This window comes from Pygocentrus nattereri, chromosome 10 (genome assembly GCF_015220715.1).
Source record: "Pygocentrus nattereri isolate fPygNat1 chromosome 10, fPygNat1.pri, whole genome shotgun sequence".
NCBI lineage: Eukaryota > Metazoa > Chordata > Actinopteri > Characiformes > Serrasalmidae > Pygocentrus > Pygocentrus nattereri.
The window spans coordinates 33,686,691-33,712,507 of record NC_051220.1 but is presented as its reverse complement, the minus strand read 5'-3'; the positions used below and the strand labels follow the sequence as shown (position 1 = coordinate 33,712,507).

The following is a 25,817-nucleotide window of genomic DNA, read 5'->3' as shown; positions in this document are numbered from 1 at the left end:
TTCTTCAACAGGTGCAGCATCTGTGAATGTTCAACAGAGCTCATTGCTGTTTGCCAAACAAAAAGACACCGTGAAGATTGAATGTAGCCATAGTGACAGTACATACACTGCTGTGTTATGGTATCAGCAAAAGAGTAATAGCACAGCTTTGGCTCTGATCAGCTACACCGTTGGCAAAGGTAGTCTAAACAATGAAGATAGATTCCAAGAGCGGTTCACACTGAACAGACAGACAACCGTGGAAGATCTGAGCATCTCAGAGCTCCAGCAGTCTGATTCTGCTGTTTATTACTGCGGTGTCAGTAAACAAACTGCTGCACATTCATATGAGTGCCGTACCAAAAGACCAAACATATAAACCGCCCCTGCTTCAAACTGTAATTGCAGCTTTGTTCTGTATTTCTGGCTTATTATCTGATTGTTAGCATCATATTTGTGGTTTGTTGTTTGATGGGGTTTAATACTACACTCTACTGTTAAGGATGGAAATGGGGGCAAGTACTGTTTACTGACTAAACAAGCAGGTATGTGTCATTTCAACTCAGCTTTTGCTTTTTTCCTTTTTTAAAATGATTATTGCTGCATTTAAAGTCTGAAAATGCATGTGCAAAGACTTGGGTCTGTTTTATGCCAATAGGGGGAGATGTGACTCAGCTATCAGACCTGTTCTTCATGTTTATACATTGTTCTACTGTTTATACATTGTCATTTCTTAACTCTCTCACTCTCTCTCTCTCTCTCTCTCTCTCTCTCTCTCTCTCATTCATACATCCTGAATCACTCTGTCTTCTACAGACATTCAGAAGGATGTGTGGCATTCCCTATTTGCTGGGCATTTTCCTCATTGTCTTTTCAAGTATGATTCAGTAATGAAACTATGGATGTATTTTGACACATGTTCCTTTCTTAATGTTTTTGTTTGTTTACAGTATCTCTTTTTTATTTAACAGAGACGGCAGACAGTGTAAAGTTTCAGCAGGTTCCATCTATGATAGTTAATCAGATAGCCATAGTAAAACTCCAGTGTAGCCATGATGACAACAGTTTAACTGTGATGCTGTGGTATCGCCAAGAGACAGCCAGCACAACTCTAACCCTGATCGGCTACGGCTACACCGCAGGCACACCAACTATCGAGACTGGATTTACTGACCAGTTTAAAATGACCAGCCAGAACACTACATCCGGAGAGCTGATCATTTCTGATGTGAAGCCGTCAGACTCTGCTGTGTATTTCTGTGCAGCCAGTTTGCACAGTGCTCAGCTTAGAATGACTCGCTCACTAAAAACCTAAAACCCACAGGATCTGTATGTCACTGTTCAGTTATCTGATTATATGACAGTTAGTTGGCTTCAGGTGCTGTACTGTTGAGAATTCTGCACCAAATGCTACGTCTTAACCTTCTCATTTATTGTCTTTTGTCTTGCAGAATATAACTCATATCATTTGACGTACAGTGTTAGAATACAGAAAAAAGTGTTTGTATAAAGCTCGTTAACATTATAATGACAACATTCCCAGTACAGTTACTTTTACATTTTAGCCGAGAATTTAAGAGTACTTACCCACTAAATTAAATGAACACACATTTTAAATTAGTAGTGTACTCTAAAGGAGAACTCAACAAATTGCTTTGTTTTCAAACACTAAAGCCTAAGTAGACTGACAAATCAATGTGATGAGCCAGTTATTAATCTCAGCCTAACTGATCTCTTTTAACAATCAAAATGAACAGTTTCATCAGTAGTGGACATGTTTTAGAGTGATAAGCCTTGCAGTAATGTTGTGCTGGACTCAATGTGTTTCATGGCATGAAGTTACATAGTATGTTTTATTTAAAAAAACTCAGTCAAAGCTGTTGAATTAAAATTATGATAAAACTAACATATATAACAATATTTGGAGGCTGTCAAAGATCAACTCCTGGGTTTACAGAATTTATGGTTCACTTAAGGAAGCTGACGCGCCTCACTCTGCTCATCTGCATAATTCAAACTGATATAAAGGCAGTGAGCATGAGCTAAAGTGGGTGATGTCCTCATTCAGAAGGATGTGCCGTACTTGTGCAGTGTGTCTGTTCTTTATTTTGTTTGCAGGTATGATCTCTTTCCAAAATGATTGATTCATTAACCTCTTCTTATTTTTAATTGCCGTTTATAAGCCTTACTTTTTTTTTTCAACAGGGAAGACAAACTGTGTTACATTTCAACAGATTCCATCACTGCTAGCCAAAGACAATGTAACAATCACCTGTAGCCATGATGACAGTAGCTTACAAATCATGTATTGGTATCGACAAAAGAGTGACAGTACAGCTATGACCCTAATTGGCTTTGGCTATCCCACGACTGAGCAGAACTATGAAGATGATTTTAAACAACGATTCAAACTGAACAGACAAGGAGCCACGAAAGGATATCTGACCATCTCAAAGCTCCTCCAGTCAGATTCTGCTGTTTATTACTGTGCTGCCAGTATGCACAGTGCTGCATGTACATAAGACTGCTCTACTAAAACTCCAAACATCAAAGACACTGTAGCTTCAGCTGCAGGTTTTTTTGCATTGGCCAGGGGGGTGGGGGGGGGGGGGGGCGGTCGCTTGTCACAAATCACAAATGTAAAGGATATTTTGTATTGAGGCAAATCTACACTCATCACAGAAACAAATGTCTTATTCTTGTTAAGGGGCATTTCAGCTTAAAACTGACATTTACTCTAATAATATAGTAAAGGTCAGTTTTAAGCTTATTAATTATTAAACATGTTATGCAGCATTCAGTAGAGCCGCATTAAACAATGGGTTTGATAGAATTCACAATTTTGTGTGCTCTTTGTGTTGTAAATCCATTGATTTAGTGAATCACGACTAGAACTCACATGAGCACATAGTGGTATATTGGCGGTGAGCTTATATTCATGTGCACATTTCTTTACAATTGTAAATGAAAAATGGACATTTGAAGGTTGTAAAAGACACTCTGTGTTTTATTGAAGCATGTTGAAGCATGTAACAAGCACATGAACATATATTTTGCCTTGTAGCAGTTCAGTACTGAGCCCTGGCCCCGAAATGCTTGTTTTCATTAAAATACACTGCCTGAAATTTTGTTGGGAGTGACAAGGATGGACAAGATTAGAAATGAGCAGATCAGAGGGACAGTGAAAGTGGAGCAGTTTGGAGATAAAGCCAGAGAGCCCAGGTTGGGATGGTTTGGACATGTGTTGAGGAAGAATAGTAGATATATTGAGCAAAGAATGTTGGAGATGGAGCTGCCAGGTAGAAGGAGAAGAGGTAGACCTCAGAGAAGGTTTATGGATGTAGTTAAGGTAAACATGGAGATGGTTGGTGTGAAAGTAGAGGAGGCAATGGACAGGGCAAGATGGAGGCAGATGATCCGCTGTGGCGACCCCTAAAGGGAGCAGCCGAAAGACGAAGAAGACACTGCCTAAAATGCACCACAGTCAGTGATAAATCTAGGATTTCCAGAAGGCCTAGAATGATACTGTTCTCCCAAAATTGGTCCCACAAATCAGAATTAAAAACCATGATGGGTTGATTCCACTGTCAGGTTAATGTGACACATTAGGCCTTCAGTCCAGCTCCTGAAATCTTGAGCTGTTCTAACTTGGACAGCATCTTAACTGCATTTCATTTTGCCATTATTTTAAATTTTGAAAAAAATCCAGAAACAAAAAATCATTGTCACTTCTGAAGACCTAAATGTCCCCGTTCCCCACTGGAGAAATCCTGCACTGTAAAATGCCCCTAGATGCACATTGGCAGCTCAGGTTTCAGTCTGTAAACAAAGAAATTAAATGAAAAATGCCAGTCAATCTACATTTTCCATTTATATGTAACAACTGACATTAAAACACTGGGCTGTAAACAGCATGTGTGTGATTATGAGAATGGTGACCATGAAAGCATCAGGTGAATTGATCATGCTCCTCCCCAAACCATCCTCACAGATCAAAAAAAATAACACACACAATCAGAGAGTCATTTTCTCTGAGTTTGCTCATTCGGACTCTCTGTGAATGTGAAGCAACGTGCTGAAGTGAGGGACCCTTTTGAGCTGTGCATCAGAAGATGTTTGCTATTTGTGGATTGTGTGTGTTTTTCACTGTCTTTTTAGGTACACATTGTTTTAAAAATTTGGATGATACGTGATTTACTACTATTGTTTTCCATTCTTATGTCTGAACTGTTGGGGTGGTTTGTAGTAATTTTTATTTTTCTTGCAGGGAAGACAAGCTGTGCTAAAATTCAACAGATCTCATCGCTGTTTGCCAGCCAAAAGGACAACGTAACAATCAATTGTAGCCATAATGACAGTAGCTTACTAGTTATGTTATGGTATCAGCAAAAGAGTGACAGTACAGCTATGGCCCTGATTGGCTACAGCTATGCCAAAAATAAACCAAATTATGAAGATGGATTTAAAAACCGATTCGAACTGAAAAGACAGGAAACTGAAAAAGGAGATCTGACCATCACGAATCTCCTGCAGTCTGATTCTGCTGTTTATTACTGTGCTGCCAGTATACACAGTGCTGCACATTCATATGATTGTTGTACCAAAACCTCAAACACCAAGCACACAGGAAACTTTACAAACTGTAGCTTTATGCTGCATTTCTGCTTTGCTATGTCATGCCACAGTATACTGTTTCACTCATAGCTGTAATTTAATGATTATATGCCTGTGATGCTGTCGTTTTAGTCATCATTGAAACACATTGGCTAAGCGCATTTTGTTTGTCTGTCTTTGTTTCAGACCAATAGTAGGAGATTTCCTCAACCCACCTATCAGACATTAAGTTGTCTACAGCGTCATTCTGTATTGTTCTCTCTATCATTCTTGATCAGCCCTCCACAACAGTACAGAGCCAATGTATCGAAGTTAATGTGATAATATCACATTAACGCAGGCTTACTTTTATGCAGTTAAAAACATTAGTGCCATTAATGTAGATTCTTTTTTGACCCTATTATATCACAAGTAGTTCAAGCTGCAATTTGAATGCATGACATTCTAATCGTAAGGGGAATTAGACTGTATTAAAGTTGCTCTGTACTCTTTAAATTGGTGAATGATGTAGAAAGGCCTCTTGACCAGGACGTTCCATTTCAAAATTTGACAAAACTGAGGTTATGTGTAGTTACTGTCAGACTGAGTTATTATTACTGGATTACATCCAGCCTACGGCATCACATGCAGGCCAAGCACATATCTAACATCAACAGTGTTAGCTCTGAGAATATACGACAGGCCATGCTCAACAATGTGTTTACCGCCAGCAAGTTAACGCTGGAAATTGCTTAAAGGAGAGTCACAGCATGCAGGCTGATTTAGATAGTGGAGAATGAAGCTTTACATAACATAATTGGGATTCCATCCAAAGATTTACCTTTTGATATTATATTGCTGATAACAAACCATATCTCCAAAATGATACCTTTACAGGAGAAGGAAAAAAACATACTTTTAATGTAAGTCAATGGAGCCAGACATTTTTTACAAGTAATTTCGAGCCATTTATTTTAGTCCAATCTTCATGAAATTTACACACAAAGGGACAAACATGTCAATGTCACTGCTAGACTAAGAATAGTCAACCAACCAAAAATATCCAGCCAACAGTGTCCTGATTTGCAGCGTCCTGTGACCACTGATGAAGGACTAGAGGATGACCAACACAACCTGTGCAGCAGCAGATGAGCTATCATCTCTGACTTTACATGTACAAGGTCGACTCACAAGGTAAGAGTGTCTAATAGAGCGGACAGTGAGTGGACACAGTGTTTAATAACTCCAGCAGCAATGCTGAGTGCAACACACACTAACACACCACCACATAATCAGTGTTACTGCAGTGCTGAGAATGATCCATCACTCAAATAGTACCTGCTCTGAGAGGGTCCATGGGGGTCCTGACCACTGAAGAACCAGGTAAAAGGGGGTTAACCTCTTAAACTCCAAGCCTATTTTTGCCAATTTTCGCCTGAAATGACATACCCAAATATTAATGCTTTTTACTCAAATATTATATAATCCAGAGGCAATTTTAAGAAGTATTATTACTCAAAAGCCTTTACAAAATTAATTGAAAACACTTAAAATTATTTAAATTAAACTATAATGGCCAAAATATGGTAAAAATAGGAAAAAAATCAAGGCGCTTTTCAAAATTTCTTTTTTTGTTTTAGATTTTAGGGACCATAAACTGAAGAGGTCATGTCCATGAAATGTTTTTGCAGTTCCATATTTTGCCCCTTGGGGTCAAATTTTTACCATGTAAAATTTTAAACTGATTACCCTCACTGATCAGAAGTTATTCAGTCTAGAGTAGATAGTGTACATACATGTCTGTGTACATTTCTCCAAGTGTCCCTTTGGAAATCTCCAAAGGACCACAACCTCTACAAATTGAAAAAAACGAATTTTCTAACAATTTTTGCAGGAAAAAAAGTGTTTATGTATTACCTACTATTGATGGCAACATCCTATGGTGTATTTTTTTACATTATTTGACAAAATTTTGTTATAACAACAATTTTAACTGTATTATAAAAGCCAAATAAAACGCTAATCTTCCGGGTTATATCCCGCCTCCCCTGTTGCGCGTACGCCTAACGTGGCACCTGGTTGGTCGACAGGTTTGAGTGACGTGTCGTTGGAAAGGGGAGAATCTCAGCTTTACGACCGCGTTTGTTTGAAATCGATAGGACAAGGAGATCATATTTTAATTTGGGTTTAAATTAGACATAAAAGATTTTTGCCTTCTGTTTTTTCAAGCACTCTTTGCACAAAAAAGCGGATTACTACCGAACGCGTTACCGGAAATACACGGGTGTGGTGTCATTTTGAAGCCAAGAAGGAGAGGTAAGCGATGACGTGGGCGTTTTCCGTGTAATGTGTTCCTCCGACCGGCAGGGGTCGTTACGCACGGCTGCTGAGGTTTCGCAAAAAAAAATCTCCTGTTTGAAACGCCACACTCTTTTGGCTCTAATTCGGAAACCCTACGTCGTACAGTAAAACGGATCATCGCGTCGTAATCCGGAGAGCCAGACGGTTTGAACGATGTATAACATGCCCACATTGGATCAAATATGGATTTATAAAAACCGCAAATATAAAAAATATTAAGCTTATTTTTTAATAAAACTTTTGCTAACAAGGTATATTTCGCCCAAAATGGTTATTTTCTGAAAGGAAATACAGCTAAACTGGCTAGATAGCTGGCAAGCAGAGGTTCTAAGCTTTCATATGACATATTGGGTGTCTATATTGACCCTATAATTATTCATATACACTGGCAAACATTAATTATGACACATTTCACGTTAAGAGGTTAACAAAGTATGCAGAGAAACAGATGGACTACAGTCTGTAGCTGTAACTACAACGTGCAACTATATTGTAAGTGGAGCTGATAAAATGAACAATGAGCGTAGAAACAAGGAGGTGGTCATAATGTTATGCCTGATAGATCCTCTCTTCTTAATATTACCTCATTGCACTTTAAATCTTCCATTCAATTTGTGATTCATCACAATTAACTATTAACTACGTTAAGTCATGCTATTAGTTTTGATAAAAAAAATTTCAGACATCTCTCTGCAGCATAATTGCTGTAATTTTCATCCATTTACATGAGATCTGAAGCATCTCCCATCCACCTACACTTACTTCAACCACTTACCCCCATCTAATCTTCAGCCATATGGCACGTTTATAAAAACTGTATTGCTGAGTAATCCTGAACTTCCTCTGAGGCAATATTATTGCTAAAAGACGCATGCATACACGGTCAGGCAACTTGGGCAGTTTTACAGCACAGATTATCACAATGAATAATCACCCATATACTTTTCCTGGCTGTCTGCATGTCTTAGATGAATGATTAGAAAAACTGTGACTGTGTGAGCATCAGGTGAAGTGATCATGCTCCTCCCCAAACCATCCTCATATGTCACTGCATATCTAAAATGGAGAGTGATACAGTTCTGGCTGTCAGTGAATGTTATAAAGGCATTGTTCAAGAGTGAGAGAGGTGCTCTCGAGCTGTTAAGGATGCATGTTACTTCTGGACTTTGTGTGTTTTTATTTTTGTTTTTAGGCAAGTCTTGCTTAGAAATTTGTATGAAAAATTTGTATTTGCATTTGCATATGCATTACAAGCATATTATATGCATTTGTCTTACATTCTTTTGTCAGAATCATAGAGGTTTATGGAGATTTTCAAGTTTGATATCTATTTTAATATATTTCTGTGTTTCTTCAACAGGGAAAACAAACTGTGCAAAAGTTGAACAGAGCTTGATTCTTTTTGCCAAAAAAACAGCGAGCATTACAATCCCGTGTAGCCATAATGATAATACCTTACTGTTTATGTTATGGTACCAGCAAAAGAGCGACAGTACAGCTATGACTCTCATTGGCTATGCCAGTGCTGCGAGTGACCCATTCTATGAGGATGAATTTAAAACTGAACGGTTCAAACTAAACAAACCAAGCATCCAGAAAGGAGATCTGACCATCTCTGAGCTTCTCCAGTCTGATTCTGCTATTTATTACTGTGCAGCCAGTAAGCACAGTGCTGCATATTCATATGACTGTCATACTAAAACCCCAAACACACAGGTGCACAAACACTCTTCAAACTGAGACTTTGTCTGATGAGGTTTTATACTTATGTCACTTATTATGGAAAAATTCTGGTCTTTTTCCTAACAATCGACAGAATTAAGCATAAAACTACAGCTGTTGCACACATTCCCTCTTCCCCAAAGCCCCCTAAACTACAAAAACACCTCTATATTAACAGAATTGGGCCATTCACAAAAAAAAATATTTTGAAGGAACTGTGGAAGTAATCCATTTCTCCATAGAGGTGTTTTACATGAGAGCAATCCTTCATGTCCAAATAATTGTTGAAGCTTTCCCCATGTTTGCACTAGGTGGAGAATCATGAGGTTATCTGTTGGTTTTTTGACTAACTTTATATCCCATTACATATCTATAGGGGTCTCCTCTTTTATTTCTAATTTTTCAATATTTAGCCATGAAGGATGGGAGCCCCTGTCAAATATCTGGGCTAAAAATCTAGCTTGGGGAGACCAGTAGTAAAGTTTAAAATTAGGAAGTCGTAATCCTCCTTGACTATAGTCCAGAGTTAATTTTTTAAGATGATCTTTGGAGTAAGCTGATCTTTGGACCAAGTAGTGTGAGTGGGAGGTCCATCCATCTACTATCTTTATTCATCTTCTCCAGCAGGCCAAGAAGATTGAGATTATATAGATATTTCAGATTGCTATCTACTAGAATGCCTAGGTATTAAACATTTGTAGGTGAAAACTTCTGACTTATAGTTTTATAATTCAATATAGAAAGTGGCATGATTTCAGTTTTATCAAGGTTAACTTTATTTCCACTAAAAGAACTATATGATTGCTACAAATCCTGCAAATAAGAAAGAGACGTTTCTGGATTAGTTAAAAATAAAAGAATATTGTCCGCAAAAAGTGATATCTTATTGATGTGTGAACCAATCTTAAATCCTTGAATCTGAGGATTAGTTCTGATAGCTTCAGCTAGCGGCTCGATACACAGAGCAAAAAGGGCTAGGGTAACAGCACAACCCTGTCTGCATCCCCTAAATAAAGAAAATGAATTTGAGATGATTCCATTAGTTGTTATCATAGCTTTAGGGGATCTGCAGATCGATCGAATCAAATCAACGAAAGCAACACCAAAGGCAAATTTCTCAAGAACTTTAAATAAATACGGCCACTCGACACAGTCGATGGCCTTCTCAGCGTCGAGAGAAACAGCCATTCCTATATATATATATATGTATATTGTTAACTTTGGCAATATGTATTATATTAAAAAACTTTAAGTTATTTGAGGAAAACCGCTTAATAATAAAGCCTGTTTGATCTGGATTAACTAATAGTGGAAGATAAGATTCAAGTCTATTGGCTATCATTTTAGTAACTAGTTTGTAAACTGTATTGAGAAGTGAAATTAGCCTGTAGGGGGCACACTGTAATGGATCCTTCCCCTTCTTATAAATAACGGATATGATAGCGTTAGAGAAAGATTCTGGAAAATACTTCTTCTTCCTTGCTTGCTCAAGCACCTCCATCAAAAGTGAAATAAGGAGATCCTGAAACACTTTATAAAATTCAGAAGGAAATCCATCCTCATCTGGAGATTTATTGGATGGAAGTGATTGAACAGCTATTTTAACTCCAAGACAGAGAAAGGTATATCTAATATTAGCCTATCTTCCTCCTTTAAACTTGGTAAGTTAACCGAAGAAAGAAACTGATCCATTTCTATTGAGCTACCTGCTGAGAATTATACAGATCAATGTAATATTTCCTGAATGCATCATTTATCTCAGTAGGGTTATATGTTATTGTATTACCAGTATTTATTGCAGTAATGAGATGAGAATTCTGAGCTGCTCTAAGTTGCCATGCTAAAACTTTGTGTGCTTTCTTTCCAAGCTCGTAATAGTGTTGCTTTGATCTTATAATAGCTTTTACTGCTTGATAAATGTTCAATATATTATAATTTTATTATATTCAGTTTCTCATGAACTATATCCATATATAGAACTTTAGTTGGTGTCTTCTATATATTTTTTCTAATGTGGTAATTTTTTGATTCAAGTGATTGTATATCTCCATTGTATTTTTTTTTGTCAAGCCCTTTAAATAGGCAATACATTGGCCTCCCTGGTATAAAGAATAATAATACTAGTGGAGAGTGATCACCTAATATCCTGGGGAGGTATTCAATATCCTCTCCATGAATCACCACCTTATCGTGGTGGAGAGGTTTGTGTGCTTGAATGATCCTAGGAGATATGTTGTCTGGAGCAAAAGCTCCTGGTAGGGTCTCCCATGGCAAACTGGTCCTAGGTGACAGGCCAGACAAAGTGTGATCCATAATTACCCCTATGAAAACAAGAAAGCAGGACTTGTGTACCCTGCCCGAATCAGGGTTACCGGGGCCCCACCCTGGAGCCATGCCTGGGGGAGGGGCTCGCCAGCGAGCGTCTGGTGGCCAGGCAATCACTCATGGTGCCCGGCCGGGCCCAGCCCGAAGGAGCTACATGAGTCCCCCCTCCCATCGACCCATCACCAATGGGAGGGGCAGTAGTAGGGGTGTGATGCATTGTGGATCGGGCAGTGTCCGAAGGCGTGGGCCTTGGCGTTCTGATCCTCGGTTGCTGACTGGCTTTTGGAACTTGGAACGTTACCTCACTGGTGGGGAAGGAGCCTGAGTTGGTGCGCGAGGTTGAGAGATACCGGCTAGATATAGTCGGGCTCACCTCAACCTACAGCTTGGGCTCTGGGTCCAATCTTCCTGAGAGGGGCTGGACTTTTTTCTTTTCTGGAGTTGCCCATGGTGAGAGGCAGCGGGCAGGTGTGGGCTTTCTCATAGCCCCTCGACTCGGCGCCTGTATGTTGGGGTTTTCTCCGGTGGACGAGAGGGTAGCTTCCCTACGCCTTCAGATTGGGGAATGGGTCCTGACTGTTGTCTGTGCTTATGCACCGAACAGCAGTTCAGAATACCCAGCCTTCATAGAGTCCTTGGGAGGGGTGCTTGAAAGTGCTCCTCCTGGAGACTCGATTGTCCTACTGGGGGACTTCAACGCTCACGTGGGCAATGACAGTAAGACCTGGAGTGGTGTGATTGGGAGGAATGGCCTCTCTGATCTGAACCCGAGTGGTGTTCAGTTTTTGGACTTCTGTGCAAACCACAGTTTGTCCATAATGAACACCATGTTTGAACACAAGGATGTCCATAAGTGCACATGGCACCAGGACACCCTAGGCTGCAGTTCAATGATTGACTTTGTAGTCATGTCAGCGGACTTGCGGCCATGTGTATTGGACACTCGGGTAAAGAGAGGAGCTGAGCTGTCAACTGATCACCACCTGATGGTGAGTTGGATCAGGTGGTGGGGGAAGATGCCGGTCAGACCAGGCAAACCCAAATGTATAGTGAGGGTTTGCTGGGAACGTCTGGCAGAAGAACCTGTCAGATTGATCTTCAACTCACACCTCCGTCAGAACTTTGACCAGATATCGGGGGAGGTGGGGGACATTGACTCAGAATGGGCCATGTTCCGCTCCTCCATTGTTGAAGCGGCTGACTGTAGCTGTGGTCGCAAGGTAGTTGGTGCCTGTCGGGGCGGTAATCCTCGAACCCAGTGGTGGACACCCCAGGTGAGAGATGCCGTCAAGCTGAAGAAGGAGTCCTACCGGACACGGTTGGCCTGTAGGACACCAGAGGCAGCTGGCAGGTATCGACAGGCCAAGCGATCTGCGTCTTCAGTCGTTGCCAAGGCAAAAACCCAGGTGTGGGAAGAGTTCGGTGAGGCCTTGGAAAGTGACTTTAAGTCGGCTCTGAAAAGATTCTGGCAAACCGTCAGGCGACTCAGAAGGGGAAAGCAGTGTGCCACTAGCACTGTATATAGTGGAGGTGCTGTGCTGCTGACTTCGACTGAAGACGTCATTGGGTGGTGGAAGGAATACTTTCTTCTCAATCCCACCAACACGTTCTCCAGTGAGGAGGCAGAGTCTGGGGACACGGGAATATGCTTGTCCATTACTGAGGCCGAAGTCGCTAAGGTAGTTAAAAAGCTCCTTGGCGGCAGGGCTCCAGGGGTGGATGAGATCCGTCCCGAGTTCCTCAAGGCTCTGGATGTTGTGGGGCTGTCTTGGCTGACACGCCTTTTCAACATTGCGTGGACATCAGGGGCGGTGCCACTGGATTGGCAGACTGGGGTGGTGGTGCCTCTTTTTAAAAAGGGGGACCGGAGGGTGTGTTCCAACTACAGGGGAATCACACTCCTCAGCCTCCCTGGTAAGGTCTATGCAGGGGTACTGGAGAAGAGAGTCCAGCTTGTAGTCGAACCTCGGATCCAGGAGGAGCAGTGCGGGTTCCGCCCTGGTCGTGGAACACTGGACCAACTCTTTACCCTCTCCAGGATTCTGGAGGGTTCATGGGAGTTTGCCCAACCAGTCCACATGTGCTTTGTGGATTTGGAGAAGGCATTCGACTGTGTTCCCCAGGGTATTCTGAGGGAGGTGCTTCGGGAGTACGGGGTACATGGCTCTTTGATACGAGCCATTCAGGCCCTGTACAAACAAAGCAGGAGTTTGGTTCGCATGGCCGGCAGTAAGTCAGACTTGTACCCAGTGAGAGTTGGACTCCGTCAGTGCTGCCCTTTGTCACCGATTCTATTCATAATTTTTATGGATAGAATTTCTAGGCGCAGTCAGGGGATGGAGGGTGTCTGGTTTGGTGACCTCAGGGTCACATCGCTACTGTTTGCAGATGATGTGGTCCTATTGGGGACATCAGGCCGTGAACTTCAGCTTTCACTGGATCGGTTTGCAGCTGAGTGTGAAGCGGCCGGGATGAGGATCAGTACCTCCAAATCCGAGGCCATGGTTCTCAGGCGGGAAAGGGTGGAGAGCCCTCTCTGGGTCAGGGATGAGCTCTTGCCTCAAGTGGAGGAGTTCAAGTATCTCGGGGTCTTGTTCACGAGTGATGGTACAAGGGAGTGGGAGATTGACAGGCGGATTGGTGCTGGGTCAGCAGTGATGCGGGCTCTTTACCGGTCTGTTGTGGTAATGAAAGAGCTGAGCCATAAGGCAAGACTCTCGATTTACTGGTCGATCTACGTTCCCACCCTCACCTATGGTCATGAGCTTTGGGTAATGACCGAAAGAACGAGATCGCGAATACAAGCGGCCGAAATGAGTTTCCTCCGCAGGGTGGCTGGACTCTCCCTTAGAGATAGGGTGAGAAGTTTGGTCATCCGGGAGGGACTCAAAGTAGAGCCGCTGCTTCTCCACGTCGAGAGGAGCCAGTTGAGGTGGTTCGGGCATCTTGTTAGGATGCCTCCTGGACGCCTCCCTTGGGAGGTGTCACAGGCAAGTCCACCGGGGAGGAGACCCCGGGGAAGACCCAGGACACGCTGGCGTGACTATATCGCCCAGCTGGCCTGGGAGCGCCTCGGAATCCCTCCCATGGAGCTAGTGGAAGTGGCTGGGGAAAGGGAGGTCTGGGCCTCATTGCTCAGGATGCTGCCCCCACGACCCGAACCCCGGAGAAGCGGAAGATGATGGATGGATGGATGGATGGATGGATGGATGGATGGATGGATGGATGGATGGTATTCAATATCTAGTGTCCTGTGAAACAGCTGAGAAGACACCAAGAAATAGTCAATGTGTGTACATGTACCATGTGGGTGTGAATAGAAAGAATACTCTCTATCTCGTGGATGTTTATACACCATAGTTTTAAACCAAAAGCAATTACTGACAAAATTTCTGTTAGTTATGTTCACACCTCTTAAAATACATTTTGCCTTATGTAGTTTAAATGTCTAGCCAGTATACCAGCTGGCACAGATCTAGCCAAGTGCAGGTGCATTTCAATTGGAAAATACACTCCTCGCTGTCCTTTCTTCCACTCATACTGCGAGTGACAACTCACTTGATGCAGGTCAGACACTCTTCCTAGTGGTGAGTAAAAAGTGGAAAGGACATATTAAAAAGTATTGAATCAGTGCCCTGTTCTGTAGTGTCACAGCACAACGTCATCAACCTCCCAGACATATCGTACATAGACATCCACCTCTTTACAAGGTTGAAATGTTTCAAATAGGAATGCTTTGTCTACATCTGCCTATGTTACTGTGTTTTATCTTCTCTTGTTGAACTCATGGCTGCCCTCTTTGGGGATAATAATGAACTGTTATTGAATCTGAATCACTTTCATGCTTTTAGCAGTTCCATAGTTTTTATACAATCATTGAATGATCATGGACTTCTGATAGGAAGTGAGCACTCAAACACATGACATTAGCAATATTAATCTGAATAATCTGGGATGTAGAAATTCCCATGCTTGATTTTTGAGAACTGTGTTCATGCACACATCAGGTAAAGCAATAATGCTCCTCCCCAAAAATCCTCACACATAACTTGCATTCCTACACAGAACTGCAGATCAAAAATGATTCTTTCAGAGTCGCTTTTTCCTCAGTTCTCTTTCACTCTGACATTCTGTGCATGATATTAAGAGAATGTGGACAAGTGAGTGACTCTTACTCGAGCTGTGCATCAGAAAGATGTGTATAACTTCTGGACTGTGTGTGTTTTTCATTTTATTTTTGGGTATGTATTGCTTATAATTTTGCGTCACTTGTCTTCCATATTTATGTCAGAATAGAAGTTTATAGTGATTTTTCAAGTTTTGCTATTATTTGTCAAATTGATTATCTTTCTTCAACAGGGAGGACAACAGGTGCAAAAGTTGAACAGAGCTCTACTGTTTTTGCCAACAAAACAGACAATGTAACAATTCAATGCAGCCATGATGATGACAGCCTAACATATATGTATTGGTATCAGCAAAAGAGTGACAGTACAGCTATGGCACTGATCGGCTACGCTGTTGGCATGAGTAAGCCAGTCACTGAAGACGGATTTAATGAGAGATTCACACTGAACAGACAGACCATCCAGAAAGGAGATCTGACCATATCTGAGCTCCTCCAAACTGATTCTGCTGTTTATTACTGTGCAGCTAGTAAGCACAGTGGTGCACATACTGTCAACCCCAAACACCAAACTCACAGGTGCACAAACCTTCTGCTTTAATTCTAGTTTATTTGATGAGGTTTTATACTGGTTATTTCCTACGGAGGAAGTCTGGTTTCTTTCTTGATGAACTTCAAAATTAGGTCAATAGGGGACGTACATGTAGCACATGAGGTGTGAGAGTTCCCTTTCAGATTCTTTTAAACTTAAACATGGTTTGAAAACATTACAAAGAGTAATCCATAAACAAAGAACAACTATTTTATGTCTACATTCACATCAAATTCCTGTGCATGTAAAAAAGACTGTGCTAGCTATCCACTGATATGGGGAGGATGTCAGTGCTGCGTCTACTTGTAACTTCATGTGCTGAAGTACTTTCTGTTCTTAAGTGGTTGGAGATGTTCTAATCAGCCAGTTATGTGAAAGAAAGTTTGGGATGGCACCCAGGGTGGCCAGCCAGATTTCAGAAGTACACCCGTCAAGAGTGCATAACTCAGAACAATAGAGGGAAACTCTCAGGACCTTCTAGGCCTTCAAAGAAGGCCTGTTTATTTCTGTGAATTAAAAATGCATTAAAAAAAGAACATTTTAATTATTTTTTATTCATTAATATCATGCTATTATTTAAACTCCATAAGTATTACAAATGGTGGAAACAAAAAGATTAAAGTCTTGAGACTCTCAGTGGAAAATTGGCCATCAGGAACTGTTTTTCTCCATGGTTTCTACTTAGACATAGCTAAGTGAGCTCTCTGATTGGTTACAACTACAAGAGCTTTACCAGTATTTATTTACCAGTATACCAGTGCAATCAAAACGTATGTAAACGTATATAAGATAATATATAATGTCACTATATTTTTGCTCCAGTTTGATTTTAACACCAACAAAAAACTTTAAAAAATATTAAAATTATACTTTAAAAATTTAAATAATGGCACTTTTATCTGAAAACTATAAAATTGAAATGGCTGAACTTTTCATCATCAAAAAACACTGCTCAATGCTCAGTTAAGAAGAACAAGCAAATGATAAAATAGCTTAAACAAGGAAAAAATGTTTAACTTAAATGTATCATTATAGTGATATAATGATTATGTTCTATTACATAATAATAAATGTACAAAAAATAACAAATGACCCGCCCCACTCCACACACACCTGCATAACCCAAGCCCTGATATAGAGGCAGTGTGTTAAAGTGGTTTTGACTCTCTTTTGAGCCATCAACCAAGAGGATGTGCGGTGCTTATGGACTTTGTGTTTTCCTCATTGTATTTGTAGGTAAGAAGTCTTTGTAAAACAAGCTGTTAACTCACTGATATCTGCATTTCTTCTGCAATTTTCCATTTTTGTGACAAGTTATTTCTTTTCAGCAGGAACTTCAAACTGCATAATAGTTCAACAGATCTCATCACTCCTCGCCAATGAAACAAAGAGCATAACGATCACATGCAGCCATGATGACAGTAGCAAAACTGTTATGTTATGGTATCAGCAAAAGACTGACACTACAGCTATGGCTCTGATCGGCTACACCGCTACACGCATGAGTGATCCGGTCTATGAAGATGGATTTACTAAAGAGCGAATTAAATTAAACAGACAAGGAGACACAGAAGGAGATCTGACCATCTCTAGACTCCTCCAGTCTGATTCTGCTGTTTATTACTGTGCTGCTAAAGAGCACAGTGCTGCATGTTCATACGACTACTGTACTAAAACCCCAAACACCAAACACACAGGAAACAGTACAAACTGTTGCTTTATGCTGAATTTCTGGTTTGTTATCTGACAATAAAGACCTTTCTATTCATTTATGAGTTCAATTATAAAACAGGCTGCAGTGCAGTGCAGAATATCTATTAGCACCCTACTATATCCTTCCCTCTTTAAAGAGGGAAAATATAAATAGCTAAAGAAGAAATCCAATGTGTGTCAAATGACGATTCAAAATGAAACTATGGAAATGTAATAATTTGGAATTCAGTTTCTTTTATGCACCCCTTTCCTCGTTTCTAACCTGGACACAGATGCCTGCTTTTGGTCTGCAAAATAAAATGTGGTGCTTCCTCCTCTGATCTAAATAACTTTAAGCATTTGTGCATTATTCAGTCACCCACAAATAAGCATGCCGTAATGCATATTTTGTTCTTCCACCTGTTTCCATATCAGTTTTAGCACATCATTGTCTGCTTAGTCCTGTTTTATAGCTTTATAAACTTGTATAAAGTTAAAGTGTTGCAGTGGAAATTCAGCACTGGAACTTGCCTAGAAATAGCTTAAAAAAAAAACCCAAAAAACATCAGAGCTGTCAATAATCCATCAACTGTAAAAAAATATATAAAATAATAGTAATAAAAATAAATAAATAAATAAAGTTAGCTATTGTGCTAAATTTTCAGTTAATTGGGCTTCAAATGTTAAGTTAACAGAAAGAGAACATGTGTTTTATCAGCTGTTTTGTCAGCTGAAGTTTAAATAATTCATCACTGTGAGGAAGCCTTATTTATTATTTATTATTATTTATTCATTTGCTTATTTAATTATTTAAACATGGAAAATATTTCAACCTATTAAATATTTCAAGACCATAATATTTAATTTTCTGTGTTCAAAATGGGTTTAAGATAGTAAACTACTAGATCTGTAAAACATGACTGTTGATACAACTTAATTACATTACTGACTAGCTAAAGGCTTGATGATGATGCACATTCTTAAACCTTAAAGATTTAATACAGACACAGCAAATTATCACAAAATGTGTGTATGTTCAAACTTTTCATAAACATAGTTTGTATTACAAAGTTTGCACGGGTTCTGCATTCTTTTGGTTTTCTTTTGATTTTCTTTTGAAATCATAGGTTACATTGTTAAGCTTTGCCATTATGTTTGTTGCTTTGTAACTTATTATTGACTCTCTTATTATGAGTTTCTCAAAAATTACTTGGCTTTTAACTTTTATTTATGTTACATTCCCTTTTAGTTTTCGCCATACACCATTTCTGGTGAAGTGTTTGCTGGTGAATTCTGGTGGTGAAGTGATCGTGCTCCTCCCTCAAACCATCCTCAGACATTACAGCAGAGCAAAACTGGAGAATATTACACCCAGTTTGAGTCACTTAAGTTCTCTGCTGACTTTCTGTGACTCTGTCTTGAACTGTGCATCAGCAAGATGTATGTTACGTCTAGACTGTGTTTGTTTTTCATTTTGTTTTTAGGTATGTCTCACTTACAATGTTGCATCATAAATGATTAACTTGTTTTCCATATTTTGCAGTGCTATTCAAGTTTGATAATTGTTTTGTCCATTTTTGTAATAACTATCTTTCTTCAACAGGGAGGACAAACTGTGCTGAAATTGCACAGAGTGCAGCTGTTTTTGCCAAAACAGACAGTGTAACAATCAATTGTAGCCATGGTGACTCTAGCTTAATAAATATGTATTGGTATCAGCAAAAGAGAGACAGTACAGCTATGGCTCTGATCGGCTACACTACCGGTGTGAGTAATCCAGCAAACAAAGAAGATGGATTTAGTGGGCGATTCACACTGAACAGACAGAGCATCCAGAAAGGAGATCTGACCATATCTGAGCTCCTCCAGTCTGATTCTGCTGTTTATTACTGTGCAGCCAGTAAACACAGTGCTGCACATTCATATGATTGTCATACTAAAACCCCAAATACCAAACTCACAGGTGCACAAAGCAATTCTGGTTCATCTGATGAGGTTTCATACTAAAGTTTTTTCCTATGGAGGAAGTCTGTTCTCTTTCCCAATGAACAAGATGTAGGGCTTCTGGTTGACTTTCAGCATTGGAACGCACCTCAGAGTGTTACAGCCAATAGTGAACGTACATGTAGAGCATGTGCTCTCTGACTTCCCTTTCAGATTCTTTCAAACTTCAACAGTTTTTTGTTTTTTTTTTGCCTGGGTTTATGGGTTGTTTGTGGATGTTGACCCGCTCCACTCCACATGCACATCTAAAAAAGAGGCAGTGTGATAAAGTGGGACTGACTCTCACTCAAACTGTGAATCAGAAGGATGTGTGGTGCTCATGGACTTTGTATGTTCTTCATTGTTTTTGTAGATCCTTGAAAGAAAGGGTGCTATTATTGTTAAAGAATTATAAATCTTTTTTCAAGTTTGTCTTTTTTCTTCTTCAGCAGGAACTACAAACAGCGTAACATTTCAACAGATCTCATCACTTTTCACCAATGAATCAGACAGCATAACAATCGAGTGTAGCCATTATGACAGTACCTGTCATATTATGGTATGAGTAAAAGAGAGACAGTACAGCTATGGTTCTGATCGGCTCTGATGAACCAACATATGAAAATGGATTTAGAGAGCGGTCCCAACTGAAAAGGCCAAATAAGCCTTGAATGTTTGTATCCTCCTGTAATAAAATCCTATAATATTACTCTGCCTTGTAGTATCGTTCTTTCTCTTCTGATGTTGTCTTTGTAGGTGATGTGTCAAATTCCGACTCCCCAGCACGTGCACGTGCATCACACAGGCATAGAGACAGCACATTTAGGCCACACCCACATTGTGGAGGAAAACAGCTCAGTACTCAGACAAAAAACTGTTGCATGGTGGGTTGCAGGATGAATAAGATTAAGGTTGGAAGCTGGCATTTTTCCAGCAAGATGGTGCATCACCACATTATGGGTGTCAGGTCCGAGCATTCCTAGATGAACAGTTTCCTGGAAAGTGGGTTGGTCATCGTGGGCCAGTTGAATGGCCCCCAAGGTCTCCCGATCTGACCCCCTTAGACTTTTATCTTTGGGGTCATCTGAAGGCAATTGTCTATGCTGTGAAAATACGAGATGTGCAGCACCTGAAACTACGGATACTGGAAGCCTGTGCTAGCATTTCTTCTGCGGTGTTGCTATCAGTGTGTGAAGAGTGGGAGAAGAGGGTTGCATTGACAATCCAACACAATGGGCAGCACATTGAACAGATTTTATAAGTGGTCAGAAACTTGTAAATAACTCCATCCATCCATCCATTTTCTAAGCTGCTTCTCCGTCAGGGTCGCGGGGGGTGCTGGAGCCTATCCCAGCAGTCTTCGTGCGGAAGGCAGGATACACCCTGGACAGGTCGCCAGTCCATCGCAGGGCAGACAGACAGACACAGACAGTCACTCACTCACACACTCATACCCAGGGGCAATGTAGCATGTCCAATTGGCCTGACTGCATGTCTTTGGACTGTGGGAGGAAACCGGAGAACCCGGAGGAAACCCACGCAGACACGGGGAGAACATGCAAACACAACACAGAGAGGACCCCGATCGCCCGGTCGGGGAATCGAACCCAGGCCCTCCTTGCTGTGAGGCGACAGCGCTACCCACCACGCCACCGTGCTGCCCAATGAGTAAATAACTCGTGAAAGAATAAAGTTACGTTAAAACTAAGCACACCATTGTTTTTCCTGTGAAATTCCCAATAAGTTTGATGTGTCACATGACCCTCTTCCCATTGAAAAAACTAAAGTTGGATCCAAAATGGCTGACTTTAAAATGGCCGCCATGGTCACCACCCATCTTGAAAGGCTTTCCCCCTCCCATATACTAATGTGCCACAAACAGGAAGTTAATATCACCAACCATTCCCATTTTATTTGGGTGTATCCATATATATGGCCCACCCTGTACTTTTACTGGAGTAATATTTTACCTTGGGTATCTCTACTTTAACTCAAGTACATGATTTGTGTACTTCGTCCACCACTGGCTATGGCTTTGATCAGCTACACTTATGGCACAAATTAGCCAAAGAATGAAGATGGATTTAAAAAGCGGTTTCATCATCAAAAACAGACCAGAAGGGAGATCTGATCATCTCTGAGCTCCACCAGTCTGATTCTGCTGTGTATTACTGTGCAGCTAAAGAGCACAGTGCTGCATATTCATATGACTGTCGTACTAAAACCATACATTTGCACAGCACACTGTTTCTTTAATTCTGGTTCATCTGATTAGGATTTATACTAAAGTTATTTATTATAGAGGAATTCTGGTCTCTTTTCTTATAGGCAAAAAAATTAAGTATGATGTGAGATTTCTAAATGATGTAGATTTTTGGCTTCGGAGTGCTGGATTAAGAACGAAAACCAAAAGAGATCTGCTCACACAGTGGTTTAATCTCAACAGTCATTCTGATTTCACTGGAAAAAAATGAAACAAAAGCAGACATAAAGCAGCGGCACAGACTTTGACATTCTACATTCCTTCTCTTTGTAGAGCTTGTGTGTTGAAGGGTTGTGTTCACATAGCAAAAAAGAGATATGAACCAAAAGAAAAGCATTGTGCAATATATTCAGCTGCCAAACTACCATTCATTACAAAGACAAGTGCAGCTGTTACACAACTCCCCTCCTTCCCGAAGTCACAGAAACAACAAACACATCAGAGTGGTGCAGCCAATAGGGGATGCACATGTAGAGCATATATTCTTCAAATACCCTTTCAGCTTCTTTTAGACTTTTTTCCATGTGTTTATGGTTCATTTGCGCATGCTGACCCATCCCACTCCACACACACACTCACTTCTGTATAATCCAAACACTGATATAGAGGCAGTGTGTTAGTGGGTTCGACTCTCACTCGAGCTGTTAATCAGAAGGATGTGTGGTGCTCGTGGACTTTGTATGTTCTTCATTGTTTTTGTAGGTATGAAATCCTTATAAAACAAGGTGCTATTAACTCCCTGATATCTGTATTTTTTTAAGTATAATTATTTTTTCAAGTATGTCTCTTTTCTTCTTCAACAGGAACTACAGACAGTGTTATATTTCAACAGATCTCATCACTTTTTACCAACGAATCAAACAGCACAACAATCAAGTGTAGCCATGATGACAGTAACTTACCTGTTATGTTATGGTATCAGCAAAAGAGAGACAGTATAGCTATGGCTCTGATCGGCTACACCTACGGCCCAAATGACCCAACATATGAAGATGGATTTAAAAAGCGGTTTCATCTAAAAAGAAAAACAGACCAGAAGGGAGATCTGATCATCTCTGAGCTCCTCCAGTCTGATTCTGCTGTGTATTACTGTGCAGCTAAAGAGCACAGTGCTGCATATTCATATGACTTTCATACTAAAACCTCAAACACCAAACACACAGGTGCACAACACTGTTCATCTGATGAGGATTTATAATACATTTATTTATTATAGAGGAATTCTGGTCTTTTTTCTAATAAGCAACAAAATTAAGCAAGATGTGAGATTTCTAAATGATGTAGATTTTTGGCCTCGGAGTGCTGGATTAACATCCATCCATCCATCCATTTTCTAAGCCGCTTCTCCGTCAGGGTCGCGGGGGGTGCTGGAGCCTATCCCAGCAGTCTTCGGGCGGAAGGCAGGATACACCCTGGACAGGTCGCCAGTCCATCGCAGGGCAGACAGACAGACACAGACAGTCACTCACACACTCACACCTAGGGGCAATGTAGCATGTCCAATTGGCCTGACTGCATGTCTTTGGACTGTGGGAGGAAACCGGAGAACCCGGAGGAAACCCACGCAGACACGGGGAGAACATGCAAACTCCACACAGAGAGGACCCCGATCACCCGTCCAGGGAATCGAACCCAGGCCCTCCTCGCTGTGAAGCGACAACGCTACCCACCACGCCACCGTGCCGCCCATTCTGATTTCACTGGAAAAAAAATTAAACAAAAGCAGAATTCATATCCCAATGGAAAAGGATGTACTGGAGTCTTACTTACTCTTCCGCTCCTCTCCTACTTACAAACACAAACATGGCCTGGATTATACCGTTTATTAAATTCCTAAATCAATCCTACCAATGCTAATCAAACAGCCAATTTTATGAATTATCAAGAAAATGAAATCAAAAATATCAGCTTGTATGATTCTGTCATAAGACTTAATTAAGCTGATTAATTTACTTGACTTAATGACTGTTTGTCAGGTTTAACATCAACATTATACCAAGACATCTAATTCTTTTATGAAAAGATAAAATTCAAACTAAAGACTTTAAACTAGCAAAACAAAATGTTCTGATCAATGATGCCACCTAAATGCCATCAGTAACCCGCCCTGTTCTTTTACCCACTTGATCAACCTGGATGTTGTTTTTTAAGGTGGTGAAGAAAATACAGTTTATAAAGATGATGTGTGGAATGGTTCACTTCTGAGTTGCACTTCCACTTTCAACGTTGTACAATGAGATATTGGAAACATGCTTCTTGAAAACTAACCAGTTTAACTCTAATTAGGAAACAATATTGGGCTACAAACACTGCTGGCTAACTGGGTGCTGATGTGCGTCTTTGAGTGTCAGTCAGTATCAGCCAGCCTGCAAAACAGACTAAACATCACAGTTAAGACAGGCTGTTTACATGGAACAGAACTACTGTATGAACAAACATTTGATCTAAATTCATCCGATGTCTACATCTGCGTACATCTGCGTACACTGCAAAAAAACAGTTTCCATACATTTACAGTAAAATATTCTACACTGGATTATTGTAGAATTATAGCTTTTAAATATATTTTGTAATTATGGCCAGATTTTAGTAGAATTACACATTTTCATTGGTTAAGAACATATATATATATATATATATATATATATATATATATATATATATATATATATAGAGAGAGAGAGAGAGAGAGAGAGAGAGAGAGAGAGAGAAAGAGAGAGAGAGTACTATGCAAAGGTTTTAGGCATCTAAACAAATTTTTCAATAGTTTACCTCAGCAGTGAATTTATCACAATATACATTAGAATAAAGTCATATTCATAAATCAAATGAACATAGAAAACAATAAAAAGTAACAAGAATTTCTTGGGTCCATATTTTTCCATGACACCTTCACAGCCACCACAGAGACTTGTTAATATCATCAATTACATCTTGAGCACAATTTACTGAAGCACTGATTGGTCGAACCAGGAGTTGCTTTTCAAATACAATACTGTGTGTGTGTGTGTGTGTGTGTGTGTGTGTGTGTGTGTGTGTGTGTGTGTGTGTGTGTATGTGTTTTCTCCAATGTGTTCATCTTGACAAATCAGTGGACTTTACACAACAACCAATGCACTTTTGCTCTTTTAGAATATTTTACATCAGTTGGCCAGAACAATAACACCTCAACAACAACACATACTTTCAATCTCTTTAACAGTTGAACTTCAACAATCTTGACATCATCACGAAGCTAGCATTTAAGATGAACACCAAATGGAGGTGAAAAGAGAGCTACTGTGGATCTAAAGTCTTGAAGATTTATAAATCATAATAATGTGAATTAGATCATAAACAAACTCCATTAGACTCAGGACTGAACTGCTGTAAATCGCTGCAGATTAACAGGATAAATAATCCAGGAATAATGAGCTTTTTACACTGACCGAGGTTTAACGGAGTTAAGAAGTTAAAGAGTTCAGAGTTAAAGCATCAAGAAATCGAAAAGAATGAACCAACAAACCCTGACATCACTGTTAAACTCAGCTGGTCGATATGAGGCTTAACAGTGTCTCTTTAGAGGTTTTTTATCTCTTCTAATAATTACATGGATTTTACAACCATGACAAACGACCATCAGACTGCAGCTCTGCAGCTCAGCTCAGCTCTAAAGCGCTGCAGCTCTGCTCCGGTTCGCTCCGGTCCAGTTTAACCCCTGAGCTGCTGGAGCGCCAGTCAGCGCGCGCTGGTGGAAGTTGAACTCGATGTAGACCAGAAAATAAAGGTATAGAGACCAACAGTGTGGAGTCCGAAAGCCCAGAACAATAAAAACGGCCATTTATACCCAGACCAGTATCAGTCTGGAGGCTCTCTGAACACAATTCTGTCTTGTTTATTTACCTCTTTATAAGTTAAAGTTATCATTAATTCGTTTCTGCTCATCAAGAAAATCAAAATAATCCGAATAAGTAATTAAAACTTCAGTAAGCTGGTAAAAATACACTCACTGGGACAAACAGTGTGTCTCTCTCTGGAGTGTTTTTAGTGTTTAGGTCAGTATTTTGTTGCCTATCTCACCTTTTATGGCAGCTTGCATGCGGTGTATGAATTTAAACTAATGTCCAGACAGGTTTGCTGCAGTTTCTCTTTGTGAGGGTCAGAGCATGGCAGGTGTTCTCTTTAGACCACTTCAGTACATG

The 25,817-nt window shown here is 40.3% G+C and overlaps 2 protein-coding genes and 1 gene segment (V, D, J or C); all 3 read left to right on the top strand.

Moving 5' to 3' along the window:
* The window catches only part of LOC108423472, a 147,083-nt gene that overhangs the window by 88,407 nt on the left and 32,859 nt on the right, over positions 1–25,817 (top strand).
* The window catches only part of LOC108423471 (immunoglobulin lambda-1 light chain-like), a 52,698-nt gene continuing 27,673 nt past the window's right edge, over positions 793–25,817 (top strand). The window contains exons 1-3 of one of the 2 annotated variants that reach the window (XM_037542148.1): positions 793–856; positions 951–1,251; positions 2,573–2,577. In XM_037542148.1, coding sequence (XP_037398045.1) covers positions 808–856; positions 951–1,251; positions 2,573–2,577 — 355 coding nt within the window. In that variant the 5' untranslated portion in view covers positions 793–807. Of the gene's footprint in view, positions 857–950; positions 1,252–2,572; positions 2,578–8,064; positions 8,126–8,293; positions 8,598–11,393; positions 11,399–25,817 lie in introns of those variants that run through there. The other variant, XM_037542150.1, reaches the window with a different exon arrangement.
* Positions 15,096–17,514, top strand: LOC119264167. Its single transcript, XM_037542151.1, has 3 exons — positions 15,096–15,221; positions 15,340–15,510; positions 17,030–17,514. Exons 1-3 carry the CDS (start codon positions 15,176–15,178, stop codon positions 17,443–17,445), a joined length of 633 nt encoding a protein of 210 aa, XP_037398048.1. The 5' UTR covers positions 15,096–15,175; the 3' UTR covers positions 17,446–17,514.

What these genes read in the sequence shown, in the direction of transcription:
- LOC119264167 (XM_037542151.1), top strand. Translation starts at nt 15,176, where the DNA reads ATGTGTATAACTTCTGGACTGTGTGTGTTTTTCATTTTATTTTTGG. An exon ending in GTTTTTCATTTTATTTTTGG is followed by an intron (nt 15,222 to 15,339) that starts GTATGTATTGCT and finishes TTTCTTCAACAG; the next exon opens with GGAGGACAACAGGTGCAAAA. An exon ending in CGGCTACGCTGTTGGCATGA is followed by an intron (nt 15,511 to 17,029) that starts GTAAGCCAGTCA and finishes TCTTTTCAGCAG; the next exon opens with GAACTTCAAACTGCATAATA.